General features: G+C 52.3%; 2 protein-coding genes and 2 pseudogenes across 2 annotated transcripts; 2 read left to right on the plus strand and 2 right to left on the minus strand.

The window, feature by feature from the left end:
* Positions 1-1,026: 1,026 nt before the first annotated feature.
* Positions 1,027-4,598, minus strand: SAPIO_CDS1857 (uncharacterized protein; the record flags this gene model as incomplete). Its single annotated transcript, XM_016785030.1, has 8 exons — positions 1,027-1,497; positions 1,585-1,790; positions 1,866-1,906; positions 2,670-3,003; positions 3,056-3,429; positions 3,492-3,848; positions 3,896-4,308; positions 4,380-4,598. 8 exons carry the CDS (start codon positions 4,596-4,598, stop codon positions 1,027-1,029), a joined length of 2,415 nt encoding a protein of 804 aa, XP_016645327.1.
* Positions 4,599-5,236: 638 nt separating this feature from the next.
* On the plus strand, positions 5,237-7,447 carry SAPIO_CDS1858 (annotated as a pseudogene; the record flags this gene model as incomplete).
* Positions 7,448-8,262: 815 nt separating this feature from the next.
* Positions 8,263-9,037, plus strand: SAPIO_CDS1859 (uncharacterized protein; the record flags this gene model as incomplete). Its single annotated transcript, XM_016785031.1, has 2 exons — positions 8,263-8,274; positions 8,330-9,037. The coding sequence occupies 2 exons, from the start codon at positions 8,263-8,265 to the stop codon at positions 9,035-9,037; spliced, it is 720 nt and encodes a 239-aa protein (XP_016645328.1).
* Positions 9,038-9,712: 675 nt separating this feature from the next.
* SAPIO_CDS1860 lies at positions 9,713-11,557 on the minus strand (annotated as a pseudogene; the record flags this gene model as incomplete).
* Positions 11,558-14,434: the final 2,877 nt, after the last annotated feature.

A 14,434-nucleotide genomic window follows, 5' to 3' on the forward strand; every position in this document is an offset into this window, starting at 1 on the left:
GAAGCTAGTGCCAAGCGACGACTGGCTCGCCCATACAAGGAAGATGAGACTGATGTCGGACTATTAACCCGGTTTCTCACACATAACGTTCCTGCCCCTGTCTAGCCTAAGTGAGGGAAAAGTAGATCCAATTGACAGAAAGTATGCCGGACAGGGATGCTCTTCATGATGTAGAGGAGATAAACCTTGCTCGCTCTTTTAACTTCCTCTATATTCTACACTTTGCTGATTATTTTCTCCTTTCTACTTCTCCGCCATTGGTAGCTGCGGCGGTTCTGGTGGCGCGGCTTTAGCAAACTAGGCTCACAGGCCGCATTTTCGCAAAACCTCTGGCTGGCAGACGTATGGAAGTCTTGAGTTACACTTCGGCGCATATTCCCCATACTTCCGAGGTACTTCCCGTAGAAATTCGGTTGGGAGACACCTTCCGTCCGAGTGTTGGCGATTGTTGGTGTGTGGTATATTTGAGATCTGGAGTCAGGGTTTTCAACATCTCCTGGAAGCTCAGGCGGTCGAGCGGTGGCGCACTGGTTGCAAACTACTTCCGCAAGGCGCCGCCGTGGAACCCGGTCTAGTCAAACCATGAGACGTGGAGGAAATTGGGAAAGGGGATTTGAGAATTGGGGAGAAGTGGGAATTCTTTTTTTTTTTTTAATTTTTTTTTATTTTCCCCCCTTTTCTCTTTCTGCGAAATAGTTTGCGGAGTCTTTCCTTGGGGCTCTGGTGATGGTCGAGGCGAGGTCGGCGCTGAAGCTTGGAGACACTCTCCGTTCGAAGCTGGGGCTAGACTTTATACCTTTTTTTCTTTTCATTTGGAGATATTATGCCGAGATATCTCGAAGTTTCCGATCTTTCCTCAAACTTCGTGCCGAATGCTAGTCGGCGAGAATTTATAAGAAGCCCCCTCAGCACGCTCTAGATCAGCGCCTCTCGCAATTGTAAGGCGTATTCCCAAGCATATTCCTATTATCTATCTCGCCCTCTATCCTGACGCCTCTCTTCATGCTAGCCAGATCTCGGGCCTCACTAATTCGATACCCCGAAGATGCCTGAGAATGGGTCCCAGTCAGGATCGGTGTGCCTCTCATACTCCATCCGATTCGACACCCAGGTAGCGTTCTCCTTTCCGTAGCTTTCCTCAATGAAAGCAAGCGTGACATCTATACCTGCCGAAATGCCTGATGAGGTCCAGATGTTCCCGTCAGCGACCCAACGAGCCTGTGACACCCATGTCGTGTTTGGACCGAAGGCGACAGTGGAGTCCCACTGCGCCTTGTTGGTCGTGGCACGCCGTCCATCCAGGAGCCCGGCCCTGGCCGCCAGCGCGGAGCCGGTACATACCGTGATGAGGTACTGCAGCTTGGGGTACGTGTCGGCGAGGTATGTAAGGGTGGCGTTAATATTTGGAGAGCGGACACCCAAGCCCCCTGGAATGATGAGGACATCAAGGTCGCCTGGGACGGTTTCGAGTGTGTGCGTCGGTGGGAGTGTTGGCCACTAAGATCTCTCTCCGTAAGCTTCCACTTGACTTCGTTCCACTACATTCGAGCCGGAGGCCAATGTCTCGGGATTACGTGCACTCACAAAGGTGGAGTCGAAGGGATTCATGGGCGCCATCACTGGCTTCGTCGCGACCGGATCCATGGTCTCGGAAATGAGAAACATTTCGAGATGGCGCGTGCGTGACAGCATATTCAACGCCTCGAGAGGCCCGAAAACGTCGAGGATCTCAAAAGCCTGGAACAGAATGACGCCGAACTTCACCGGCGGTGGCTTAGGCCGGCCGCTACCTAGGCATCGTCAGATCCTGGAGACATGTTTTGCATTTGCTCGAAGATGGGGTTCGAGTAGAGTGGAAGACCTACAGGATGCTTCGGCCCGCCCACCAAGGCAGACAGGAAGGCAGCTGAGCCCCAGCAAAAACAAGGCCGATCGGATGAGCATGATGATCTAAGTATAAACTACAATGACAAGAACACGAAGAGGGGGTAGACGGATGTAATGCTCTGGAGGTCGGCAACAGATGAGCGGACTAAGCGAAGATGTGATTTCGGATGAGGGAGCTTCTATACTTTATGCAAGTCTCCATATTTCCTCCTCCTGGCGCGGTTTCCCGGTACTGGTGGAGATTCGTCTCAAGAGCGTGGGTTGACGGTTGACTTCTGTCGAAATGTGCGCAAACTGCCGCATCTGCTCCACACCCCGCCCATGACATCTCACATTGTGCCCAGTCCCGGTTTGGCGTGTTGAAGCCCAAATTATTGCCCCTGCAAAATCTCCCCGTGATGCAGGAACTCGAGACGATTCGTGAGTTATGACATAGGCTGCCACTCTAAGTCTGCCCCTTCGTTGGGCCTAGAGGAGTAAGAGTGGACGTTTTTTTTCAGACAAACTAGTAATTAATATATATTGACAAGTGGAGCAAGGGGTGTGAATAGACCCTGATGGGCAAGCTAGTATCGGGCCCAAAGAGGGAATGAAGCCAAACAAACCAATACCATAAGAGCATGTCTTATTAGAAGGCTAAATCTTAGGCCTTATACGATCCAAAGTGACCTTCTAGTTCCACGAACCATCCATCTGTGGCACTGGCATCTCACGATCTTGGGTGCAAGTCAACTTGGATGCCATGGACCATTTGTATGCTTGACACAGTGATACAGACTCACTTGTCAATGCTTGCATTCGCAGCCTCTTTCTCATCCGTCTTCCTCTCTTCGTGAGCCGGGATCCTCGTGGGAGGAATCAAGAGCGCGACTAGCACAGTTGCGGCCGCTCCCGCAACGGCGAAAATGAAAACATTTTTAATACCGGCCATGTATGCCTCGAGCACAAGGGTGAGCTCCTGTCCGCTGAAAGTGTTTGTGAGGCCTGCCGCGCCAGCCTCGCTGACGCTGCTCCAGCTGACCCCTGGAGCTGTGGTTTCTAACCTTTTGTATATAGTGTTCTCGAAGACGGATTGAGCTGCGGTGTTGAAGTAGGCGCCGCTGATGGTTTGAAACGCTATACGCGCTTGTCAGTAGTTTTCGCGACGACTGCTGAAGGGTTTACTGACTGAAGATAATGCCCATAGTGGCTGCAACCTCTGCTGGCTTGGCAAACGCCTGCAGCGCGGTCACGGGAACTTGGTTGCCGAGGCCGATGCCAAATCCGAATGGAATCTGTGCTCCAACATACCAGGCTTTGGAGGTATTGATATCCATCTGGTAAAAGACGATGGTGCCAATCAGGGCCAGTAAAGGACTGACGATCTCTGCGGCAATCGGGAGCCTCGTCTTGCTGATCCAGAAACCGCTGAGCAACGAGCCCAATGCGTAGAAGGACACGAAGGGAAGGGTGTAAACACCGCTCATAATAGCCGAGTCGCCTTTGACAGACTGGAAGTAAAGAGGCAAGTAGAAAAGCACCTGGAAGTTGGCGCAGTTTGCACTGGAGATAATTAGCATCTCCTTGCCTCGAATGAAGAAAATGTCAAAAAATAAGATACTTACATCCAAGCGTATAGACAACTTGCCCATGTCATACGCGTCTTGAGTAGATAGAGCGGCATCATTGCTTTCGCACCAAGAAGCCATTCATTGACGAAGAAGCCGATGGTCAAGACAATCCACATGACGAGAGTAGCTATGACTGTGCCGTCCGACCATGACTTGGTCAATCCTCCCCATTCCAGCGCCAGGGTGTAGCTGATCAAGGAAGCAGCAAGGATGATGAAGCCAGAGAAATCGAGCTGTAGAATGATCTCCTTCCACGTTGCAGGCATCGGCTTGATCTGCTTCGGTACGCGGAGGAAAAGAAGTTGCAGAGCGAGGGCCAGGCCGCCGATGGGAAGACTAACCCAGAAACACCTTGGAAAACGTTAGATGTTATCAGTGCGAGGACCAGGAAGGCTCACCATCTCCAGGTCGCCTTAGAAGTGAACACGCCGCCTAGGAGAGGGCCAAGGACGGTAGAGCCCATGAAAACACCCATCCAGACCCCGATCAGCAGAGGCCGATTCTTGGGAGCAGCAGTAAAGCTAATGATTAAAACCGAACCGCTTAAAGTTCCTGAGCAGCCACATCCTTGAATGGCTCGCCCGACAATTAGAGCTGTGGAGTTTGGTGCTGCGGCGGCGATGACGCTTCCAATCAGGTACAACACGAGAGCGCTCATGTAGGTAATAGGAGCTGAAAAGTAGGTGAACAGCTTCCCCCACGTAGCACTGGTAGCTCCAACGAGAATAAAGCAGGCCGCGCTATACCAGGCGATCTTGTTGAGGGATTGGAAGTCGTTGGTGATGGCAGGAATGGCTGTGGCCACGATTCCCTAAAGGGTTAGAGGTCAGCGCCGTCATTTTCATCATCTGGATGGGAGGTTTCAGCCTGGCTGCTTCTTACCAGATCCAAAGCGGCAACCATGGTGCTAAGGTTGATGGTCGCCATGATGGCGGCAAGCTTGAAGGATGTAGCATATTGCAGGTCGTTGTCCGAGCCACTCTGCGATGTCTCGCCCTCGTCGTGTTTTTCGTTGTTGTCAGCCATGGTAGAGCAATCTCGCTCGGCGTGCTTCTCTGTGCTGTGTTGGCGGGTGTCAACGCGATCTCTGGTGGAAGACATGGCTCCGTATGCAATTAATTGCCTGTCTTTCGATACATGTCCGAAGACATGGAATAGATATCGATTTCATCTGTTGTGGTCGATCGGATCACAAATCAATAAGAGTGGGTGGACCGGAGGCCGGCCGGTGGAACACAGTTGCAAGTCAATCTAACTGCTTAAGAGCGGAGCTTCTATGATATGACGGGCTAGTTTCGCTCCCTACCTCCGCTAGTTTCCAAACCAACCCCCGCCCCCCGCCCCACGGGAAAGCCGCAACAGGGTCCCCTTTTGTTCGTCCGCCGGTCCGGCGGACGAAGTCAAGTCGGATCCATATATATACATATATATAGATATCTCTACGACTTCTTGGCACACGTGATCGATCCCCAGCTCTACTTAGTCATGTCAGTTGCTAAGCAGCAGCATAGGTACTTCGTAGATAATGTCGTTCATTCGTCTCACATTCACCCGATTTCACTCCCCAGTCGGGCAGGAGTCCTCCACTGATAAACTGCATTTCAAGTTGAATAACGAAACTTCAATCAACGAACAAGCCTACCTAGGTAGGTACGGCGTATGTGAGAGATCAGCAAGCGTATCCACTCAATCTGTGATCGGGTAGCGTACGTACGTCGCATCGTGCTCTAACTTGCAACATGCCGGACACAATCAACGTTTCGCGAACCTCGTGTGTCGAGGCCGACGACGAGCCTGTCGACGAAAGCCAACATGCTGAGCTTGTCGAGCCGGTCAGGAAAGGAAAACGAAGGCTGCGCAAAGGCACACACAGCTGCTGGGCATGCAAGCGGCGCAAAGAGAAATGCTCTTTCGACGGCGGCGACGCCTGCACTGGCTGTCTACGCCGTGGGACTATCTGTGTGAGCCAGCACTTTGCCGACGATGATACACGAGCGACTGCTAATGCTGCCGCTGCCGCCGCCACCCGCTTGCAGCGCATCGAGGACATGGTCGCGCAGCTCACATCTCAAATCCAAAGCCTAAGCCAAAGACAAAGCAATCCACTGTACACGCCTGCGATAAGCTCGAGTCCAATTCCAGCCCCGCGAGAAACGCTGTCTCAGACGGCACCTCCAGCGTCGACGGCGCATTCTGCCTCGCCGGTAGCGGCAAACGAGCTGATTGCCTCTGCCACCGGCCTGGGCTCGGCCAGGTTGGCCAGGCTACAGGTGCTGTCTCAAACCCTGCATGTCTCGCTGCCCTGCCCTCAAGACATCCAACTGCTACGCAAGGCAACTGCACGCCACCCCGTGCTATCGACAATTCACATCACCACGTCATATGCTACTCTACGCCGTGACGGAATTCGGCCGACAGATGGTGTCCTGCGTGAGCCGCCCTCGGTGACCTCCGAGCCTGTCCTGATCGCAAAATATATGCTCCAGCTTGCCGTCTTTCTACAGGAGATGCAATCTATCACGTATCCAGAACTGGACTGCCTGACCGAGCCTGCTGCCGCCCTGACGGAACGCTGTGCCAAAACGGCCATCAATCTCGTAACGCGGCAAGATGAGCTGCTCGGCAGCATCGAGAGTCTAGAAGGCGTGATCCTAGAGAGTGTATACCAGTGCAACAGTAGCCGTCTGCGACTCAGCTGGATGGCCGTGCGGAGGGCGATGCTTCTGGCGCAAACGATGGGACTTCATTTGGCAGGAGGGGACAGCCACCAGCGGGAGACCCTCTATACCTTCGACCCCAGTGGTACGCGCGCCGAGTTGCCCAATCTATGGTTCCGTATCGTCCATTACGACCTTCAACTCTCCCGCATGTTAGGCCTCCCACCGGGTGCGGCCGATGTTACTCAGAACGCCCTATCCCCGTACGATATGGCGGTCGAAACGCCAGAGGGATACCTGGAGCGAGTATATCGCCACGTCATGATTCTTGCGCTCGCACAGAGGTCTTCAGACGCAAGTCCGCCAGACGTCAAGGCGACGCAAGCGCTGGACCAGGAGTTGCAGAGAGCGGCGAACGGCGTCCCTAGTCATAGGTGGCTGCCGCCGATACTGGCAGAAAGCTCCAAGAGTCCACCCAAGCTGTTCTGGGATATGCGACGGCTGATCATCCAAATGCTCCACCACGATCTACGAGCTCAGCTCAATGTCCCTTACATGCTAGCCAAGGGAGAAGCAGACAGACAGCGATCTGAAATGGCACGAATAGTATGCATCAATTCTTCCCGCGAAGTCCTCTCCCGTTTCATCCTCTTGCGAGACTTCAATCGGACAGCGTCCAGCTGCCGCTTCGCAAACTTCCTAGGCCTCATGGCAGCCATCACACTCGTGTTGGCTCACCTCGGCGGAAGTCGTCGTCCTCATCCTCATAACCAAGATGAAATCTCCTCCCAAGTAGATAGTCTACTCTCTCACCAAGCGCCCGGCGACCGAGCGATGATGGAGCAGGCTCTCGAAACGATGCGATGCGTGGGCCATTCGAGTGGGGATGCACTCTGTGCGCAGAGCGCCGATGTTCTGCATCGATTGCTGGAGATTGAAGCGAGTAAAAATCTTTACGCCGCCGCAGGCAGCGCGTACGTCAGTGTCCACGGCCAGTCCGATAACCAACCTGCTACTGCCACTTCGACTTCTTCTCCGGAAGAGGGCGAGCCCATTTTCATTCCCTACTTCGGTGTCATGCGGATCGTGCGGCCGAATGACAATGATGCGGCACGCGAGCCAACTGCAGCAACGGCATTTGATACCGGAGCTGGAACGGAACTTGGGTATTCTCAAGCTCATGACGCCGTAGGCCTAGTCGATCCTCTGCTACTGGATCTGCGTGGTGAGCATTGGATGTCACAGAGCATCGATATGACTTTTCTAGATGCCTTCCTAGAAGGAGCAACATGAGAGCCGCACTCATCAAAGCCACGCATTCGATTAGGGCTGTGAATAACGTAGGGATGAGTCTTTTTGTACCTTATTAGGCGCTAGTTCGTACCCTGCGAGGCGGGGTCTCTGGATTGTACATGCTCCCAGCAGTAATGGCCCTTAAAAAGAGACCAGAATTAGGTCGTAGGTTGCGCCACTCTTCGCAGGACAGCGTGTGATTGACATCATTCTGAATAAGGAGAGCATCCTCGACGAGTAAGACAAGACAGGCTCGGGGCAATCTTCAAGAGCGACATGGTCTTGGTTGGTAATCTCCATCATGGGAGGTTGCTGCCTAGGTCGGTTTATGCTTAATTTGGTCGCGACTCAAAACCTTGACGTGGTTAAACGGACCAACCGTTTCAGCTGTGGCTGAAGTCTCTGCGAATTTGTCCAATTGTCGGGTGATGGTCAGCCATACCGTCGATCTAGAGTTTCCTGGTTTACTTGCTTTTAATTGTCTGCTTGTCCAATAGTCCGGCCGGTTCACTAATCACCCCGGGCTCAATTACTCAACATGGAATCCAACTGTATCAGCCCTGACAACTGAAGAGTCTCAAGCGTGAAGCTGAGGGTTAAATTTTATTGCAATTATTCACAACTGGAACAAAGGTCAGGAGACGACTCGCTCAAATTCAGGCTTGAATTCAAGCATAAATATCGCTCGATCTTGGCTCATCCTCGACTCCGATTTCTTCATCTCCATCTCGCTCTCAAGGCATCTCAACGGAAATATCCACCCAAAACAGCACTTCTCAACTTCACTTGAGCTTTAGCAAATATCGAATTTCACCATGTCTCTCAAGGTTAGTTCCACACTATAGCCATGATAGGCCAATACATGCTGACAGCTTGCTCTAGGTCGGAACTTATTCCGAGTGGCTCGAAGCCAGAAAAGCACTCTTGAAGAAAGAAAAGGAGCTAGTTAAGCTCTCCGACGAGCTCGCAGCCGAGCGCCGCCAACTCCCCCTCGTCAAGGTCGACAAGAACTACACATTCAAGGGTCCAAATGGATCAACCCCATCTCTCTCTGATCTATTCGGCGACAAACAGCAACTCATCGTCTACCATTTCATGTTTGGACCAGACGCCGAGCGAGGCTGTGGAGGCTGCGCTTTCCTCGGCGAGCATATCCCCGACTTGCGCCATCTACGATCCCGCAACACAGCCATGGTTTGCGTCTCACGTGGTCCGTTTGAGAAGCTTGATGCCTGGAAGAAGAAGATCGGCTGGGAATTCCCGTGGTACTCGAGCGAAGGGTCGGATTTCAACTATGATTTCCACGCTACCCTAGATGAGGAGGTTGCACCCGTCGAGTACAATTTTGCTTCCAAGGAGGAGTTGGTCGGAAAGGGCCAGACCTGGTTGAAGGGGGAGATGCCTGGATTGAGTGTCTTTTTCAAGAAGGACGGGGAGATTTACCATACTTACTCGAGCTATGCGAGGGGCCTGGATAAGCTTCTCGTGACGCTGCAGTTGTTGGACATGACGCCCCTTGGAAGGCAGGATGTTGGGAAGGAGGGTCCAGCTGGATTCAAGCTGAAGTATGAGTATGAGGAGGGGGCCTGAATGAGCCGGTCCGGGTGGAAGTCCATGTACAGGAACTACGGATTATAATAAAGTCGGGTGATGATTAAATGGTGATATTAACTCTTCTTGCCTCCAGGATGAATAGCAATGCGCCGCAACTATTCTTGATTGACATCCGTCCCTTGTCACCGTAAATCCCTGACGTCCATGACTAGAGCACTGCATTTCCTATCGGCCCAGCTCTCGTTGGGTAGCCAATGTATGGGTCCATCAAAACGTACCAACACAGGAGGCGACAAAAATAGTAGCAGCCATGAAGCTCTTCTTGGTGTGCCCCGCGGTGCCCTGCTACATTTGATATGCCAATCATGATAATCAAACTGACAGTGCCGGCAAAGAAGCCTGTTATAGAATAGCCAACAACAGGAGTAGCGGCGTGGTAGGTCCATTCACTGTTCTATAACTTGGAAACCTCCCCCCCCCCCCCCCCCCCCCCCTCTTCCCTTTCTCTCTCTCTTTTAGCCCCCCCTCAAAATCCACATCACCATTTCTACTTAGACTACTTTAATCATCAATTAGTTCTACACTTGTAGTTACTACAAGATAAGAGGCAGCTGAGCTAATACTTTTAATACTTCTAATTCTTCCTAGAAGGTTCCTGGACTTTGAGGTAGCAGACAAAATGAAATAGAGTCGAAATTCGATCTAGGTGTCTTAGGCAATTTGCGTCTTGCACTTTTTCCAGCCCGCAAACTCTCGTACATCGCTTTGTTGCATCTTCCGAAGCATACTCGCTCCGGAGTAACTTGTGGTCCGGATGACGGCGATTCTTTCGTATGCAGCCGACCCTTCTGGCCGGTGGACAACCATTATCATGACCCCATCCAAAGGCTTGTCATCCAACTCGCCGTATTCCATGTATCCTAGCAAGATAAAGCGGAGGTCGAAGAAATGCTTTCCCCCGTCTGCCGGACGAGAATGGACACCCATGGCCTCTGCTAGCGCGACTATATCCGACGGTGAATGTTCGCGAGGCCAGGAGAATAAATCGCTATTATTGAGAAAGGATGGTGCATCGTCGGTGGCGTTGAGCAGAGAGTTGTAACGTCGGAATGCGTCCCGCTTCCCGTGGCGGGTTGGTTTTTCAGCGCGCGCGTCGACCGTAAAGCCCGTTACGTGAAGAAGGTCAATAAGACTCCTCCCCGACGAGACCATTTCTATAATCTGGTCGCTGGTTTGGGTCCATTTTAGGACAGTTCCGTCAGTCATCTGCATGTCGATGTCGACGAGAGGCACCGTGTGCTTGAGTGTCGACTTGTCCTGCCGAAACTTTGTCTGCCTTTCCATGGGTATATCATCTCGGATCTCGAAGTTCAACAGGTATACCAAGCTACTGGTGCTGAGATTCCAACTCGCCCACGACCAACTGGGAAATCCGGGCCTTTTCCGCAAACAGGGCGGTGGTGATGCGTCGCCGTACGCGATCACCCACCACGACAATCCCACGACCAAGCTCGCCGTTATGTCGTTCGAGTCAAAGATGGGTACCCCGCAAAGGTTGCGAACCGGACGATCCATTGCCTTGAACTCGCTTAAAATCCCCTCAAAGGCGTTCAGGGCGTCGCTTGGATGGCTGAGCTCCCGCATAGCGTACTCCCCGATACGTACTTCCAGGTCGGCTGCGTACTTCCCCAGTCCCCGTAGCGGCCAGAGCCTAGAAATGTTAACCAAGTCTCGCATGCGGCGATAGTCCTTGGTGTGAAGAGCTTTGAGCGGTGCAGATATAGTTTCCAGGCAGTGCATGGCGCTGCATTGGAAGTAGACCATCTGGTCCGTGAAGACGAGGCGTCTCTTGGACAAGAGAGCTTCCTGATACGTCCAGCCTCTACTGGCCCACTTTGAGCTGTGCACCTGGCGCGATATATCAAGGTTTGTGCAGACAAGTGTCCTGCTTCCGATGCGTATTGAACTTTGCTTCGCTCTCGGCGTTGATCCAACACCAGGTAACCCATAAGTTGGATCCATTCCTGCTGCGGCGATGATGGTGACCGCAGCTGACCCGTAGATAAGATTCATTTTCTGAATCTGTGTGTGCTTTTCCTCTACGCTGTCTTGCGGGACGCAGTACCGATCAATCCATAGGTATCCGAGTCCCAGCTTGGAGGTCACTTCGATGGCATTCTCTACGAGCCTTGGAAGACTTGGAGGTAGATGTCCATGGGCGACCGGGCGGTCATCTTCCTTGTCTCCCCAGACATAGCTGAGTGCTGCAAAGCCTGGAGGCTCTTGTAGATCAGACCAAAGAACGACCTCTCTAGTGGAGCAGTCGATGACGCGGAAATGGGGGATCGAGGCCACATCCCTCCTCTGGCAGAGCTGGCTGTGATGGATACTGCAGAAATCCAGCCACGACTTGACGAGTCCGAAGTCAACCTGGGCCCAGATTTGACGGCCAGAAATGCGTTCTTGGCCATCGGCGCACTCCATGGCCACCCGGCCGCGTGACAGTGGATGCTTCTTCGGGTCTTTGCTCCTGCGGGCTGGGACAACAGCAAGCATGACCGTGTCGGGAATGATCCCTTTCGGTATGTTGAAGGCTGCCCGCGCAGAGTAGGCACAAAGTTCTAGGCGTGACCCAGAGTCGCGAGGTGATACCATCAACTTCCTGAAGAAGTGGCAAAGCTCACAAGTGGCCCCACGACGAATATGGCTTAGTGCTCGCACCCGACAGCCACGAGATACTATCTTCCCGCAGCTATTCACCTCCATGCGGAAGATCTCGTCAAAGTCTATCGCGCGGCAAGCTGAGCATAGCCGATTTCCATGCGATGAGGCAATTGCGACGGCTCTTCGTCCTCGCGTTGTCGGATGGCTTGGCTGAATTGACCCAGATTCTCGTCGCTTTCGCTTCCCGCTGAGTTTAGGCATCTCGATGGTGTAAAATGTCGTGAAGAGTGAAAAGTGGTACAATTGGCAACCGACTTCTCCGTAGTTGCTGATTTCTTGCTGCATTAACACAGTTTCTCTGGTACAAGTACACATCAACAACGTTGGCAGATATTGGCAGCCTCTCACCTGGCAGGCTGTGCCACAGACAAAAAACCGGCGGTGTGGGTCTGGTGGCGCAGCTAATAAAGCGGACGATCCTTCATGGTGCCTCCATCGCTACAGTATTTATTATAGTTTAGTTACTGAAGTGGGGCTGGTGGATCATTCAAAGTTGATCTTCCCGCCCCGGATGCCCCACAATTTTTTCCCTGGCAAGGGGATCTGTCAGAAACAATCCCAACGAGGCAGCTGTACGCAAATGTATGCAGATGTGATGTTTGTGCTTGACCTCCAAGGTCTTTTCTGCGTACACCTGTGGAGCGGTGAGACTTATGTTGGGATGCGTCAGAGGCCACGAAGATTGACCTTCTAGAAGGATTCAACATAATTATTTCCATCGAGCCTCCTGGGCCAAAGATAACAAGCCAAGACATGACACGAGAACATGGTGCTTCATGTCGATGAAAAATGGAAGGTATCCCCGAGATGTGTTCCACAGAAGGTAACATGAACTGTACTGCATACACCGCTCGGAATCGTGCTAATAACTGGCATCAACCCGGCCGTCAGCCCAGCGGCCGGAACAATTAGTGGACAGGCCACGGCCCGCACAAGGGGGATCCATGGGCGCCAACTAATGCAATCATTGGAACTTTGTCAGCCGGCATCCGAGACTGCCAAGACAAGTATATGATTTGCCGCTCTATTGATATATGTGTGTCTAGACCTACGAGTTCCCTGCTGTGTCACAATGCTAGAATCACTATTAGACAGGTCGTGAACGCATATGCCGCCTCTAGGCGGTGCTAGGTTGCTGACTCTTATCATACGTACTAGTAGCAGTACATCAAAATACAACTAACGGTAGACTATATAAGTGTATACTTTGTCCCTTCAAGTATCCGTAGTGTGAGTGGATGAGCAGGCTGCAGCCGTGTCAGGAGCCACGGACTAGATTCAGGCCCTTCCTTAGATAAGAGATAAGGAGCCTTATATATGGGGGGAGGTCAATGGATGAGTCAAGGCTAAGTTCCTACCAACCAGACGGAATCCCCAATCGCGACGCGACGCCGTCCACATCGACTAGTGATAATGCGCCCCCATTCCGTCGAAACCCGGTAAGAATGCCTCGCAAGAGGACAGAGTACTTCGAGATAAAGCCTTCAGAGAATAAGTTTGGGAAGACTGCTGGCACTCCGCGTAACATCACTCACACAGGGAAGAAGTCACACTCACCCCCTGGATGTGGTTGCGGGCTTGGAAAAGCAATCAATCATTCACATCTTGGAAGTGCTACAATTTGCCGCACTGCTGGTGCCTCGTGCGGGGTGAAAGTACAAAAGTCAACAACTTGAGCGCAGATGTTATGACCGTTCATATAATCATCCCCATACTGCGGCACTAAGCCAATGTCTTACGCCCTGGTCGCAGCCTGCTCACAGTACAACCCCGGACCCCCCCCCCGGCGCCGTGGGCGAGTGCTGGTCGCCCCCATAAAATCCAACCCAGACCTGGTTTCTCCAAGGGCTTCATAGCTGGCCAAATCATTGGCAATCTTTTCCGTTCAATATCGGCATTTGAAGAGACATGGTAGGCACTCCCTTCTTAGACGTCCTTTACGAGCCGTCTAACGGCCATGCTCGGGTCGAGTAAGTTCGAGTAAGTCCTCTTATCTTAAGATAATTAACTCTAGGCTCTAACAATCCAGCGTCGTCTTCGTCCATGGCCTAAACCCAGTCAACGTTCCCGATTACCCCTATCGCGCTTGGACACACGAAGACGGGACATGCTGGCCAAGAGACTTATTCACGCGTACCTGGCCAGACGTTCGAGTTTTATTATTCGGATACAACTCTAGCGTGGCTTTCGCGGTGCCCAGGTTGATGATCCACGACCATGCGAACGAGATGCTTGACCGACTTTCCCACAATCGCAACTCTGAAGAGGAACGACATCGACCCATCGTATATATCGCGCATAGTCTAGGGGGCTTAGTTGTAAAGCAGGTGGGCAACGCCGGACCCCGAGTCTGTATAGCGTAGTACTCATCCTAACGCCGGGCTAGGCCCTGATCGAGTTGCACCTTAACCCAGCCATGGGATCTCACTTGACAGACTCCACATTTTTTTTTTTTTTTTTTTTTTTTTTGCGACACCCCATCGAGGCGGAAACCACGTGTCGCTCGGTCGGATCATTGCCGATACCATATTGTCCGTTTCCGGGCAAGCCGCATCGAGGAATGACACTCTGGAGACGTTGACACCCATGTCCACAAAACTAGACGACATGACGCATTATTTTCGGCCGTTGCTTGAACGCTACAAGTTTATCAGTTTCATTGAGACGAAGCAGACAAAATTGAAAAGAACCGGTATCCTCGGCAGGGCT

This window comes from Scedosporium apiospermum, assembly GCF_000732125.1.
Source record: "Scedosporium apiospermum strain IHEM 14462 chromosome Unknown SEQ_SAPIO_0077, whole genome shotgun sequence".
NCBI classification, from domain to species: domain Eukaryota; kingdom Fungi; phylum Ascomycota; class Sordariomycetes; order Microascales; family Microascaceae; genus Scedosporium; species Scedosporium apiospermum.